The 12,612-nt window shown below is 45.8% G+C and overlaps 1 protein-coding gene across 1 annotated transcript in view; it reads right to left on the bottom strand.

Annotated features, from left to right (window-relative positions):
• Positions 1-1,936, bottom strand: part of LOC143017839 (uncharacterized) — a 32,224-nt gene extending 30,288 nt beyond the window's left edge. Inside the window, exons 1-2 of the mRNA XM_076172774.1 lie at positions 1,669-1,936; positions 290-426 (exon numbers count right to left, since the gene is read on the bottom strand). Coding sequence (XP_076028889.1) covers positions 290-426; positions 1,669-1,755 — 224 coding nt within the window. The 5' untranslated portion in view covers positions 1,756-1,936. The remainder of the gene's footprint in view (positions 1-289; positions 427-1,668) is intronic.
• Between the last annotated feature and the right edge of the window lie 10,676 nt (positions 1,937-12,612).

The raw sequence follows: 12,612 nt of genomic DNA, 5'->3' as shown, positions 1-12,612 counted from the left end.
TTTGCACAATATAAAAATTGCACTCAACCTTTGAAATTACGGTCCTATGTACAAATGCAATAGCGCTTAAGTTCCGTTGCCAGATTTTTGTATAAAAACATACATTTTCTTTCTCATGAGGACATTCCTCGACCTGGTATATTAAAAAAAATCTGGGCTTACGGCAATAATCTGTTATCGTGTGAAGTCCTATTATTAGATGGGACTAAGCTTAAGTATACGCTTGGAACCTTATTTTATTATTCAAAATTTAATAAGGAAAATACGACAGACTTAAATGTCAACTTACTTATCTTTGTCCGATTTCTTGTACTGATCTGCAAAGTCTTTCACTTTCTCCCAGAGTTTGGCGGGCTCGTCGACGCGGGGGACTTGATAGTTTTGAGTGATGTAGATGCCCGCATACACTCCAGCGCCGAAAGTCAACTGCCGTACAAAGGACAGAATTAATACTGTATCACTGTACTGTACACAGTTGACCCTTGAACAGTATGTTGTAGACAACAGGTTAATTTACTCTAGACTTACATAACAGCTGGAGTTTTCAGTACTTTAATATGTAGCAGGAAACATGCTGGTGTTTTGATCACAACCAAAATGCCACAGAGCGTCTTTTACCCTTTCTGCCAAATTAGATACAAATGCAATTCCTTCCGACTATGCGCGTTATAATACTAATTCTTAAACATTATTTGAGGACTGTCATAGTACTTTCTACAGTGTCCACACGATTCTATTTTTAATGCAGCTCACCGCCCCGCCGCATGGGGGTACGAAGGATACCATGATTGTTCTTATATTTGGCATGGATGGATTCATGGCGTTTCTATTTGCTACTATGAAGAAAACTGTAAGGAGTATGCCCGAGGCATGGGTTGGATAAGAAAAGGGAGGGGGCTCCGTGACCAATAAATATGTGCGTGCAATTAGTGATGGGGTGGGGAGGGGGTGGTTTATCAAGGACGATGGTGGCAAGGTCATGCAAGACGGCATGACTACTTACTGTATAGTAGCAGGCCACCATAACTACGGCGATAATAATGCCCAGCATGGCCCTCCGTTCTTTAGCTACTATGTCAATGCTCCTGCTCCCCCTCCCCCCTCTCCCTCCTTGGGCAATACCAGTAGCAACTTCGAGTTTGTTTGTCTTGCCGCAGAGGAGCAGAATGGCGTGCCGCTTTAGCTATATATTGCTAAGTGTAGCCTCGGTGCCGTCCGGAGCCCCCTGTAGCTTGGCCAAACGAAAATAACACGGGTGCCGTTGCTGCCGCCACCGTAAGCGCGACGCCACCAGTGTCGACGGAACTCGACATACCATCACAACCAGCTTGCTCGAGGCAACAGGCAATTGAACAATAGTAAGGCAATGCTAGAGTCGACGACCTCGACCATCAACATATATTATAAGCACACACCACACGAAGCAGTCAGCTGTCAATTGCTGCTGCCTGGGGGCACGATATCACAACACTGCTCTAACCCCCCTCCCCTCCCACCTCCATTCCCTATTACGGGCAAAGGAATTGAAGGGGAAATACAAACCTGTACAAACAGGTGATTATGACATGGAAGCGGGAAAGGTATTGGGTCACTATAGGCGCGCAAGGACTAAAGATAACGAAATGTTGCATGTCAGGCACACATATACGAGAAGGAGGGAATGCTTACTGCGCCACCTACTAATAAGTGGGCTGCAATGAACAGAACAAGCAGCGAATTGTACAAAAAATTTAGTACTCCAGCGAAACTGATCATGATGGACCAGCGTAGCTGTCGTTCAGCACGCCGAGTACACACACACTGCCAGCCCAACGAGCTTCGCAAGGCGCAAGTGACGACCGTCCCTTGGCGGAGCTGCTGGTAACGCTGAAGAGGACGGGTAACGAGATGCACATGGCATCAAGCTGGTGCAGCAACTGCCCCTCACTCCACTCGCATGCCCTCGGCTCCCTCCCGAGAAACCTGGTCGCCACCAATACCCAACACCTCGTGCCATTTACTCTTCCTCCTGAGTTACTGCCCGCCTTCCGACAAGGATGGAAGTTTGCTCAGGCAGGACTTGTACATTTTTCTACTTATTTTCACTGTACTAATTTCAGACATTGTGTTCAATGTCAGAGCCATAATTTCCCGAGAGTGGATAGCCTTCCCCACTAATATTTTCCTCAATTATGTTCGCATTTATTTTTGAAATTTGATGTCCGAAACAAACACATCACCATTATTTTCACTTATGTACACTGTGATTGTATACAGATCTGTAAATCTGACTACCCATCCTTTCCCAGAAAAAAGTAAATAAAATTCTTCTCCTGTTTCAATTCTTGGGTGTTTTATTTCTAACTGGCAAATATAACCAGCCTTGAACCATATCTTATTTTTCCTGCGAGACTTGGTCCATTCTGTTCCAAATTATTGACGTTTCTTCTTTACGAAAAATGTGCTTATTTCCGTATACTTCCTTTTTTTTTTGTGCATTTACACAATTTTCCTCTGCCTTGCATTCTGTAAGCTTATATCATGGTTACACCTTCCACAATTCACTCGCAGGTACAGTTTTTGGTACTATCCCGACATAAAATAAGTCTTTCATGTAATGTACATAGTGTCACCTTTATTATTAAACAAATATACATACACAAAATATGTATATATATATATATATATATATATATATATATATATATATATATACACACACATATATATATATATGCCTAAGTAACCACTAGGAAAAGTAAACTAACGAAGCAGAGCGCTTTCGTATTATCACATCTTCAGTGCAGATACAAAGAAGGAATTATAACTCCTTTGTATCTGCAGTGAAGATGTGATTATACGAAAGCGCTCTGCTTCGTTAGTTTATTTTTCCTAGTGGTTACTTACGCATTTGTGAACACATGTTCCTATTGTTTTATTGCATATATATATATATATATATATATATATATATATATATATATATATAATTGCATACATACAGGGTGAGCATAATTTTTTCCCCTGATTATCAAAAACCATATCTCATACATATTGTCAGGCCTTTCTTCCTTCACCAGGTGGCGCTGCAGCACTGATTTCAAAGACTGGATCGAGCATCTGTCGTTTCAAAAGTGAAGCTATTGAGAATTCGCGGCGGCTATCTTGATGAGACCTGTTTTGAGACCTCAAGACGCTGTTTATATCGAGTAATTTGGAAAAAAAAAACGCTTAAATCACTGTTTTTCCTTTAAGGGTTGAAAAAATTGGGTGAACTGTTAATGAGTAGCTTCATGAAACAATACGAGATATCATAAACAGGGGCGTAGGCTGGACCAAATACCAATGGGTACAGTAAACAGAGGAAATTTTGGAGGGTGGGGTATCACTCCCAGAATTTGACAAGTATGTAAGTCTGTATTCCAGCCAAAATGTAACATATTGCAAAGTTGTATATCATGCAGTGCAAACATAAATGTGCAACAGAAGAGTACGTGGGGTACTCTCTGTTGCAAAAGCTGGGGGTCTTCTCCCCCCAAAAAATAAATAAATAAATAAAGTGGTTTCATGTGCACTTTGACAGTGTTTCAGCCCTTCAGAAGGATGCACAGGGTTTAAGGGTACATTTAAAGTCCAGAAAAAATGTCTTAATTATGAAACACACACACACATATACATATATACATTATCATCTCCCTTCGATGCCTAGCGTGCACACGCACGCATATGCTACGAAAGGATACTCCGACGCCTTCGCATATCTCTCGAAGGCAAAGTCAATTGTCCGCGTGACCCAGTTCACCAACTTTTCCTGGCGACGCCCATAACGATGAACAGACTCAATGCATCTCGAGTCAAGCCACCTGAAGCCCTCTACTTGAACAAAGAAGTCGTCAAGACACCTGCGCGGACAACAGCCTATCCGGCGCCTCTCGCCGTCGTTCAAGTCGAAGCGACGAAACTTTTTATACATCCATGTTTTGGCAATCCTGTAAATAATGTATATAGAAAATGTTTCTGGCAACACTTCGATGTTTGAACGGAGCTTGCCTTGTATTTATAGACCAGAAAGCTGTCTGGCACATTAAAGACTACCAGCCTTTAATTCACCCGAGTTAAACATACTCTCTACATACATATTCCAATGGCTTTTTCCCCTTTACAAGGTAGAAAAAGAAAAAAAAACATAGAAACCACTCCCACCCATTCCATCCCCTACATACTCTTCTCCCCTCTACTCTCCCTCTTATCTTGGCACTTCCTGGATGACAGGTCACCCCTGCTCAGAAGCAGTGCCGCAAGACACAGCACATCCACAGCAAGGTCGCTTCATTAAATCGGCGACCCCTATCCCTCTCCGTCCCCTCAAGCAGAAAAGAGGACGGGGAGAATTCCCTTCCTGCGTCAATTTATTTCTCATACACACTCCCTCACCCCCATCCCCACCCACTCCCTCTCATGCCATTTTTGATGTTTTTGTCTGAAATACGGCGGGACTACATCTTAGACTTTTCCCCTGATATCTCGTATTTTTCTACTGCGCTATGGCTAGGTGTAAAAATAGTCTGTTGTTTCATTCTTTTCTATTTTCCATACTTTCTTCTATGTGTATTTTTCTCTTATAAGGAGTGCCAGAAACATACAACTCTGTGAAAGGTAGCATGGTGGACACATTTTCAAAAGATTCGGTCGTTAAAAGAGTATTCGAGGCCTTTCGCGGGGGCTATAACTTGCATACATGTATATATAATTATATACATATATGCATGTCCACATACACACACACACACATATATATATATATATATTATATATACATACACACAGTCATCCCTCGATTATCGCGGGGATTCCGTTCCAGAACCTCCCGCGATAGTAGAAACCATATATTATTATTATTATATAATCTAAGCCTTTCATTTTTTCAGCCCTGTCTACACTCAACACATTTTGAGACACATCCTTACGCATTGGAAAAAAATTGTACAGTATAATTTTTTTAAACTGCGTAAATTTTTGTAACCAAGGAGAAATTGGAACACATCGTAGTATCATTAAAAAATTATATATATATCCAACATTTAAAATTTGGTATGGGTATATTCTTTCTTTTTCCAGGTGAAGTACATAGTGATGGGACACCCTAACAACGCTTCTGGGGGATACCTGAGATCATTCTATTGAACTCACTGGAGGCTACTCATATCTTGGGGGGGGGGGGGGCTGGACCTTGCTCTCCACGTGCATTGCTCATCGTGCTCAATGGATGGTGGATCCGCGGCTCACGAGCGACCATTTTGCCCTAATTGCAACTTTAGTCGGAGACCTCCCTATCCACCTCGACGTTGGAATAGAGGGAGGCCAACTGGACCCTTTTCCATGAGGAAATTGATCGCTGGTACCGGTCCTACGTCTCCGCATAGGACATAGACGATCTCTGTCGAGACTTCGTCGCCGCCGTTCAGGCGCAGCGGAACGAGCTGTCTCCAAAACGAAGCTGAGCATAAATCAGCATGCTTACCGGTGGTATTACGACATCGTGCGGGAACAATATCACAGAGTCACTGTATTCCGAAGATTTTTGCGGCGCCACCCATCCCTCGAGGCACGAGCCCTCCTGCGTTCTCCCATCAGGCATGCGCTGGAGGTCATCAACAAGATCCAGGAAGAAAAGTGGCTGGAGTAATGTTCCACTTTTTCTAGCCAAACCACTGTTAGCTCACTCTGGAGGAAGCTGTGCCTGGCAACAGGTGCAGTCTCCCCTCCCCAGCCCAAACAACAGACAGAGATGTTGACGTAGCAATCTACGGACCGCTCTTCTTCCGCCCAACTCCCCCAGTCAGACACAAACAGGGTAGAGAGGATGTGGTCCACGGCTGCCCCCAATGGACTGTCCCTTTACATTCGAAGAATTTCGACGGTCTCGCATGACGAGCAAGGATACTGCTCCAAGTGGTGACGGGATACCATACTCCTTCCTGAGGCAATCTGGGGACCTGGCAGCACTAGAGCCCTTATATGTCTAAGTGCCCCACCCCCACCCACGGGGCAAAGTTCTCAGTGACGCGATCCCCCACCCCCCAACCCATCACCACTTCCCACCTCCGCCAAAACAGCAAATCAAATGAGCATAGGTAAACAAAAGAAAAAAAAAAGTTGATATTTTGGGTATTGGCTGCTTGTTATTGTGGCAAAGTAGCAAGCAGTTGATACTTTAGGGTCTATATGGGGCGCCCCTACGGACCAGAGCCACACATCATTTTGTCTATGATAGAGGAAAACTCTTCATAGAGAAATGATGACACTTTTATACTACGACTATCCCTCCGTTATGCTGTCCCCCAACCCCTTGTTGCTGTCCTGTACCATTTCTCTGAGTATTCATTTTCTGCTGTGGAGGAATTCCCTGTGGTGGTGGGAAAAGAATACTGCCACCAAGTATTTCCACTTGGATCGTAAGAGGCGAGAAGAAAGGGACGGGGAGTGGGACTAGGCATCCTTCTCCTTGTAGCCCCACAGGGGACATTCCTAAACGAAAAAGTAAAGGCATAAGAAGATCTGGGAGTTTTCGGAACAGCACCCTAAGGTTTGGGTCTTTTAATGTGCGTGGATGTGGTACAGATGAGAGTAAAAGGGAAGAGATAGGTAGTATGTTTGTGAGAAGAAAGATGGATGTGTTGGCTTTGAGTGAAACTAAGTTGAAAGGGAAGGGTGAGTGTGAGTTTGGGAGTGTAAGTGGGAGGTTATCAGGAGTGAAGAGAGGGCGAGGGAGGGAAGGGGTGGCTATTCTAGTAAGTGAAGAGATAGGTAAACGTGTAGTGGAGTGGAAGGAGGTTTCCTCAAGGATAATGTGGATGAAGGTAAAACTGGGAAAGGAGATGTGGGTCTTTGTAAGTGCATATGGGCCTGGCAGTGAGAAGAGTGTAGAAGAAAGGGAGGCCTTTTGGATAGATTTAAATGAGTGCATAGAGGATTTAGGGAGAAATTTTAACGTAATAGTACTGGGAGACCTTAATGCTAGGGTAGGAAATGGTCCAATTGATGGAGTGGTTGGGAAATGTGGAGTTCCAGGAAAGAATCGTAGTGGAGAGTTGATGGTGGAAATGTGTCTAGAAAGAGAGTTGATGATAGCAAATACAGTGTTTCGGAAGAAAGTCAAGCATAAGTACACATGGGAGAGGGTGGTGGATGGAAGGGTGGTAGATAGAGCGTTGATGGATTATGTAGTGGTAAATAGGACTATGATAGGAAGAGTTAAGGATGTACATGTGCTAAGGGGAGAGGGTGGGGGAATATCAGATCCTTTTTTGGTGGAAGGTAAGTTGAGAGTGGAGGATAGATGGAGAAAGAGGAAAGGGACAAAAGGTAGGGAGGTGCTTAGAGTGAACTCTTTAAATGAAAAGGAAAAGGAGAAGGAGTACAAGAAGCTGAAGGAGGAGTGGGAGGGTGTGAAGGATAGAGTAGAGCTAGGTGTGGAGGAGGAATGGGGATGGTTCAAGGAGGGAGTCACAAAATGTGCAAGGATGGTGTGTGGAACAAGAAGGACAGGAGGAAATAGAAGGAAGGGTAGTGAATGGTGGGATGAGGAAACAAAGAAGGTTGTAGAAGAGAAGAAGCGAGCTTTCACAGATTGGTTACAAAATAGGATGAGGGAGTCATATGAGAGGTACAAAGAAAAGAAAAGAGAAGTAAAGCAAAAGGTAAAGGAGGCAAAGAGGAGAGCAGATGTGAAGTGGGGTAAGAGTATGACAGAACATTTTTAAAGTAATAAAAAGATGATTTGGAAAGAAATTAAGAGAGGAAGATGAGGTGAATCAAGTAGAGAGGAAAAGGTAAAAGGTGCAGATGGAGAGATGATAATGGAAGAGAAGGCAGTAAGGGGAAGATGGGCAGAATAGTTTAGGGAGTTGCTAAATGTGAAGGAGGATAGGGAAGGAAAGATAGCTGCAGTGGGAAATGCTAAGAAAATGAGAATGATGAGTGAGGAAAATGGAGGAGAAATAAGGAAGGATGAAGTGAAGGCAGTTGTTAAGATGATGAAAGCAGGTAAGGCACCTGGTCTGGATGGATGCCATGCAGAATGTCTAAAAAAAAAAAAAAAAAAAAAAAAAAAGGAGGTACAGTGATAGTGGACTGGCTGGTGAGGTTATTTAATGTTTGCTGGAGAGAGGGTAGAGTGCCGGAGGACTGGAGGAGTGCCTGTATAGTTCCACTTTACAAGGGAAAAGGGGACAAGTGTGAATGTAGTAGTTTCAGAGGGATTAGCTTGTTAAGTGTAGTTGGGAAGGCTTATGGGAGGATCTTGACTGAGAGGATTAGGAGAGGAACAGAGGGAGTAATTGGTGAGGAACAGTGTGGATTTAGGACGGGTAGAGGTTTTGTAGATCAGATCTTTGTGGTAAGACAAATATGTGAGAAAGCTATAGGGAAGGAGAAGGATTTTTTTTTGTGTGGCTTTTATGGATCTGGAAAAGCCTTACGATAGGGTAGACAGAAAGGCACTGTGGGAGGTTATGCAGATATATGGGATAGGAGGAAAGCTTCTAGGAGCTGTCAAGAGTTTTTATGAGAGTAGTAGAGCTTGTGTCAGGATTAGAAATGGAGAGAGTGAGTGGTTCGAGGTAAAGGTGGGACTTCGTCAAGGATGCGTTATGTCGCCCTGGCTGTTCAACTTATATATGGATGGGGTGGTGCGAGAGGTAAATGCAAGGGTAGTGGGTCAGGGATTGGAGATGGTTAAAGAAAATGGAGAAAAGTGGGAGGTGAGCCAGCTGTTGTTTGCTGACGATACTGCGCTTGTGGCAGGATCGGAGGAGGGACTGAGGAAGTTGGTGACAGAGTTTGGGAGAGTATGTGATAGAAGAAAGCTAAAGATGAATGTGGGTAAAAGTAAGGTGATGAGATGTACAAGGGGTGAAAGTGGCAGTAGACTGGAAGTGAGCATTAAGGGAGAGCGACTGGAGGAAGTGGATAGTTTTAGATACTTGGGTGCAAATGTGGCAGGAAAAGGTGGAGTGAAGGTGGAGGTAGAATGTAGATTGAGAGAAGCGAGTAAATGCCTTGGTGGATTAAAAAGTGTAATGAGGAATAGACATTTGGAAATGGATGCTAAGAGGAGACTGTATGAAGGAGTGATTGTGCCAACAGCACTGTATGGGGCAGAAACATGGAACATAAGAGAGGAAGAGAGAAGGAGTTTGAATGTGTTTGAGATGAGGTGTCTGAGAAGTATGATGGGTGTTACTAGGCTGGATAGAGTAAGAAATGAGGAGGTGAGGAGAAGAACGGGGGTGGAAAGGGAGTTGGGAGATAGGGTTGATGAAAGAGTATTAGGATGGTTTGGACACATGGAAAGAATGAGTGAAGAAAGGCTAGTAAAGGAGGTATGGAAGGCAGATGTGGAGGGAGTGAACATGAGGGGACGTCCTAGGATGAGGTGGATGGATGGGGTAAAGGGGGCTTTGGGGAAGAGGGGAATGTCTGTTGAGGAAGGACAGGAGAGGACAGAAGACAGGGGTGAATGGAGAATGGTTGTATATGGATGATGTTGTGATGCATGAGGTGGAACGGACGGGGGGATGAGGTAGTATGTGTGAACAAAATTTGACGCAGCCCGAAGGGATTTCTCCCCGTCTTCTCCTTTTATGCAATGGGGGGACGGAGAGGGGGGGTCGCCGATTTAATGAAGCGGCCTTGCTGTGGATGTGCTGTGTCTTGCGACACTGCTTCTGACCCAGGGCAGTGGACAAGGTACAGGGATGACCCGTCATCCAGGAGGTGCTAAGATAAGAGGGAGGGTGGAGGGGTGTGGAGTGTATTCAGGGATGGAATGGGTGGGAATGATTTTATGCCTTTTCCTTTTTGGTATGTGTATGTAAAAAAGTTTTTCACGTGGACATTTTAGCTATTGCTTTGTGAAATAATCTAACAGATTTAAAAATTTTCATTATTGTCCCTATTGCAGAAAGGGTAAAGGAAAACATTTCATATTTTGATTCTAACGCAAAAATCGGAGATTAGGGTAAAATATTCAGGTTTTCTTTTATCTCTTTTGTATTATTATCATTATTTTGGCAGCCTCATGGACGGCAAGTCCAGGCTCGAATTGAGGCCCCCAGGCAAATGCCCACATGCGAGGGCCCTGGGCAGCACTGGCACTCATCAATGCCTCCTCGAAGGGAGGGAGGGGGGAGGCGACTCCCTGCGGAGTGAAAAAAGGAGGATGTCGTTCCGATCCCCAAGCCCAGGGACCTACACAGCCATGGGCCCATATCTCACGTCCTGTATTGGAGAGACCGCTGAGTGGATGGTCCTCAATCGCCTCCTGTGGTGGATGGAACCTTTCCATCACAATATGTATGATTTTATTAAAGGAGTGTCAGCAACTGACAGTGTGACGATCCTTCTTGGACTGGTCGGTAGTCAACTTGCAACTGTGGTGTTTCTGGACCTGGAAAAAGCATTCAAGGAAGGGTTTCTGCTATTCTTGCATCTCTGTCTGCTAAGGGTGTCCAAGGCAGAATCTTGACCTGGATTGCAGACTACCTCAAGGACAGAATAGCAAGAAGGCGCTTCCAGGGACACCTATCCTCATACCACAGGATGGAAAATGGGACTCCGCAGGGGGCTCTCTCAATCCCATCCTCTTCAACGTGCTCATGGAGCACCTGGCTCTCTTTGATCTCGGGGAGGATTCTCGCCTCCGCTGTTATCCGGACGACCTCACGTTGGTGGACATTGGGGGGCGGCAGCTTCCTTCGCAGGGCTCAGAGGGCAGTTAATCACCTCTCTCAGAAATGTGGAAGGCTGGGACTGAAGATCTCAACTGCCAAGACCAGAGCAACGAATCTGAGGACGCAGTAGCAACGCCCCCATCTTACTCTTCAGGGCGACACCCTCCCCTTGGATGCCCACTTATCAACATTTGGGCATCTGGATCGACGCCAAGCTCTCATTCGCTCCGGAGGTCAGGTACCTTCGTGAGGCCACGAAGATGAAATTAAATCTTCTCAGAGCCACGATGAGACCCCGGCTAGGTGCTGGGCACAAGGCCCTCCGGATGTATATTCAAGCGGTACGTTCGATGGTGGATTATGTCGCTGTGGCTCTCATATCCCTCCGGCACAGTCCGTGGCACAAACTTAAAGTCCTCCAAAACCAGGCCTCCGCGGGAGACATCTTTCGCCTACTGGCGGAGAGGCTTTCTTCCTGTCTTCTCGTCCGATTTTTGACAGGCCCAAGAGACAGTGAGGTGAAGACCTCCTTCCTGAGTGTCCAAGAAACCGAAGGAGACTCTACTGGTCACTCCTAGAAAGCCCATGTGGTGATCCGCGCTTTTGAACTCTGGAAATTGGTTCGGCGACGTGCTCTGGACGGCCCTCATGCAGACTATGTGTCCCCTCCCCCATGGCGATCTCTTTGCGCCAGCTTTCAACTTTTGTACCTCAACGGAAGGAAGGCTGGCTACGACCCGGCACGGTTGCGATTCATGGTCTTTGAAGCCATGGGGCCCATCACCATCCCCCTCCCAAACGATTTTGACGTACTACACGGACGGCACTGTGGGCCCCTTCACGGGAAGGTGTGTCGTGGCTTTTACAGCCGCCGGTGGGGTAACCGCTCTATAGAGTGAGTGACGGAAGCTCTAACCTTCAGGCGGAGCTTGCTGTCATCTCCAAAGCCCTGGGCCATGCTTTCTCTGCTGGGCAGGGGGCAGTCGTGATCTACAAAGACTCAAGGGGTGCTACTGACGTCATTCTGTCTGTGAAGACAACGGATGACGTCTAAGTACATCAATCCAGCACTTGCTACACCTTCTGGACCAGCATGGAAGGTCTGCCGTATTTCGCTGGATCCCCAGTCACATCGGGATTCCAGGGAACATGTGTGGATGATGTTGCCAAGGCAGCGACGGGGTTCAGAATCATCACACTGCCCTTGGCACTCACGATCACAACAGATCCAGGGCGTCACCATCAAGAAGGCCAGAGTAATGGCCAAGACCAACAAAAGCAGCAAACTTCATATTTCGGTAAATAGGTACGAGGCAGTCCACCTGCCTCCGGGTAGATGGGCGGAATCTACCGTCCCCAGGATCCGCCTAGGATATCGCTGTGGGTGGCAAGTGCTACGCGCAGGAAGAGACAATCACGAACGCTGCAAACTCTGTGGGGGCGAGGTGCAACAACAACAACCCCAAATACTTGTTGAGTGTAGAGCCATGGTCATCCTTCGCCTAGGACTCATCCGCCGCTCACCGCGGCTGGAGTGGCGCGACACCTCACCGTCTCCTCTTCCGAGGCAACCCTCAGCCTCTTGTAGGCACACTATCCCCCTGTCGCCGCCTGCGGCTGAGGGGTACCCCCTTCCCTCCACTAAGATCAGAGTGCCGCTGCAAAAAACAGTGGCATCGCGTAGACAATAGACCGTGTATATGAATTGTTCCGGACTACCTACAAGGTCGAGGTCCGAGCGGGCACTTGCCCCGCAAAAATAAATAAATAAATAAATGAAATAAATAAATATATTATAGACTTCAATGCCTCCGTCTATTACATTTCTGAACTGCAACGAACAAATCATTTGGGGGTCCAATTCTTTAGCCTTTGTCACCAGAGTTGTGAGGTCTTCCAG

This window comes from Oratosquilla oratoria, chromosome 33 (genome assembly GCF_046742065.1).
Source record: "Oratosquilla oratoria isolate Oo_2021 chromosome 33, ASM4674206v1, whole genome shotgun sequence".
Classification (NCBI taxonomy): Eukaryota; Metazoa; Arthropoda; class Malacostraca; order Stomatopoda; family Squillidae; genus Oratosquilla; species Oratosquilla oratoria.
Note: the sequence above shows the minus strand (reverse complement) of the source record. Positions and strands in the feature narration are given on the sequence as shown.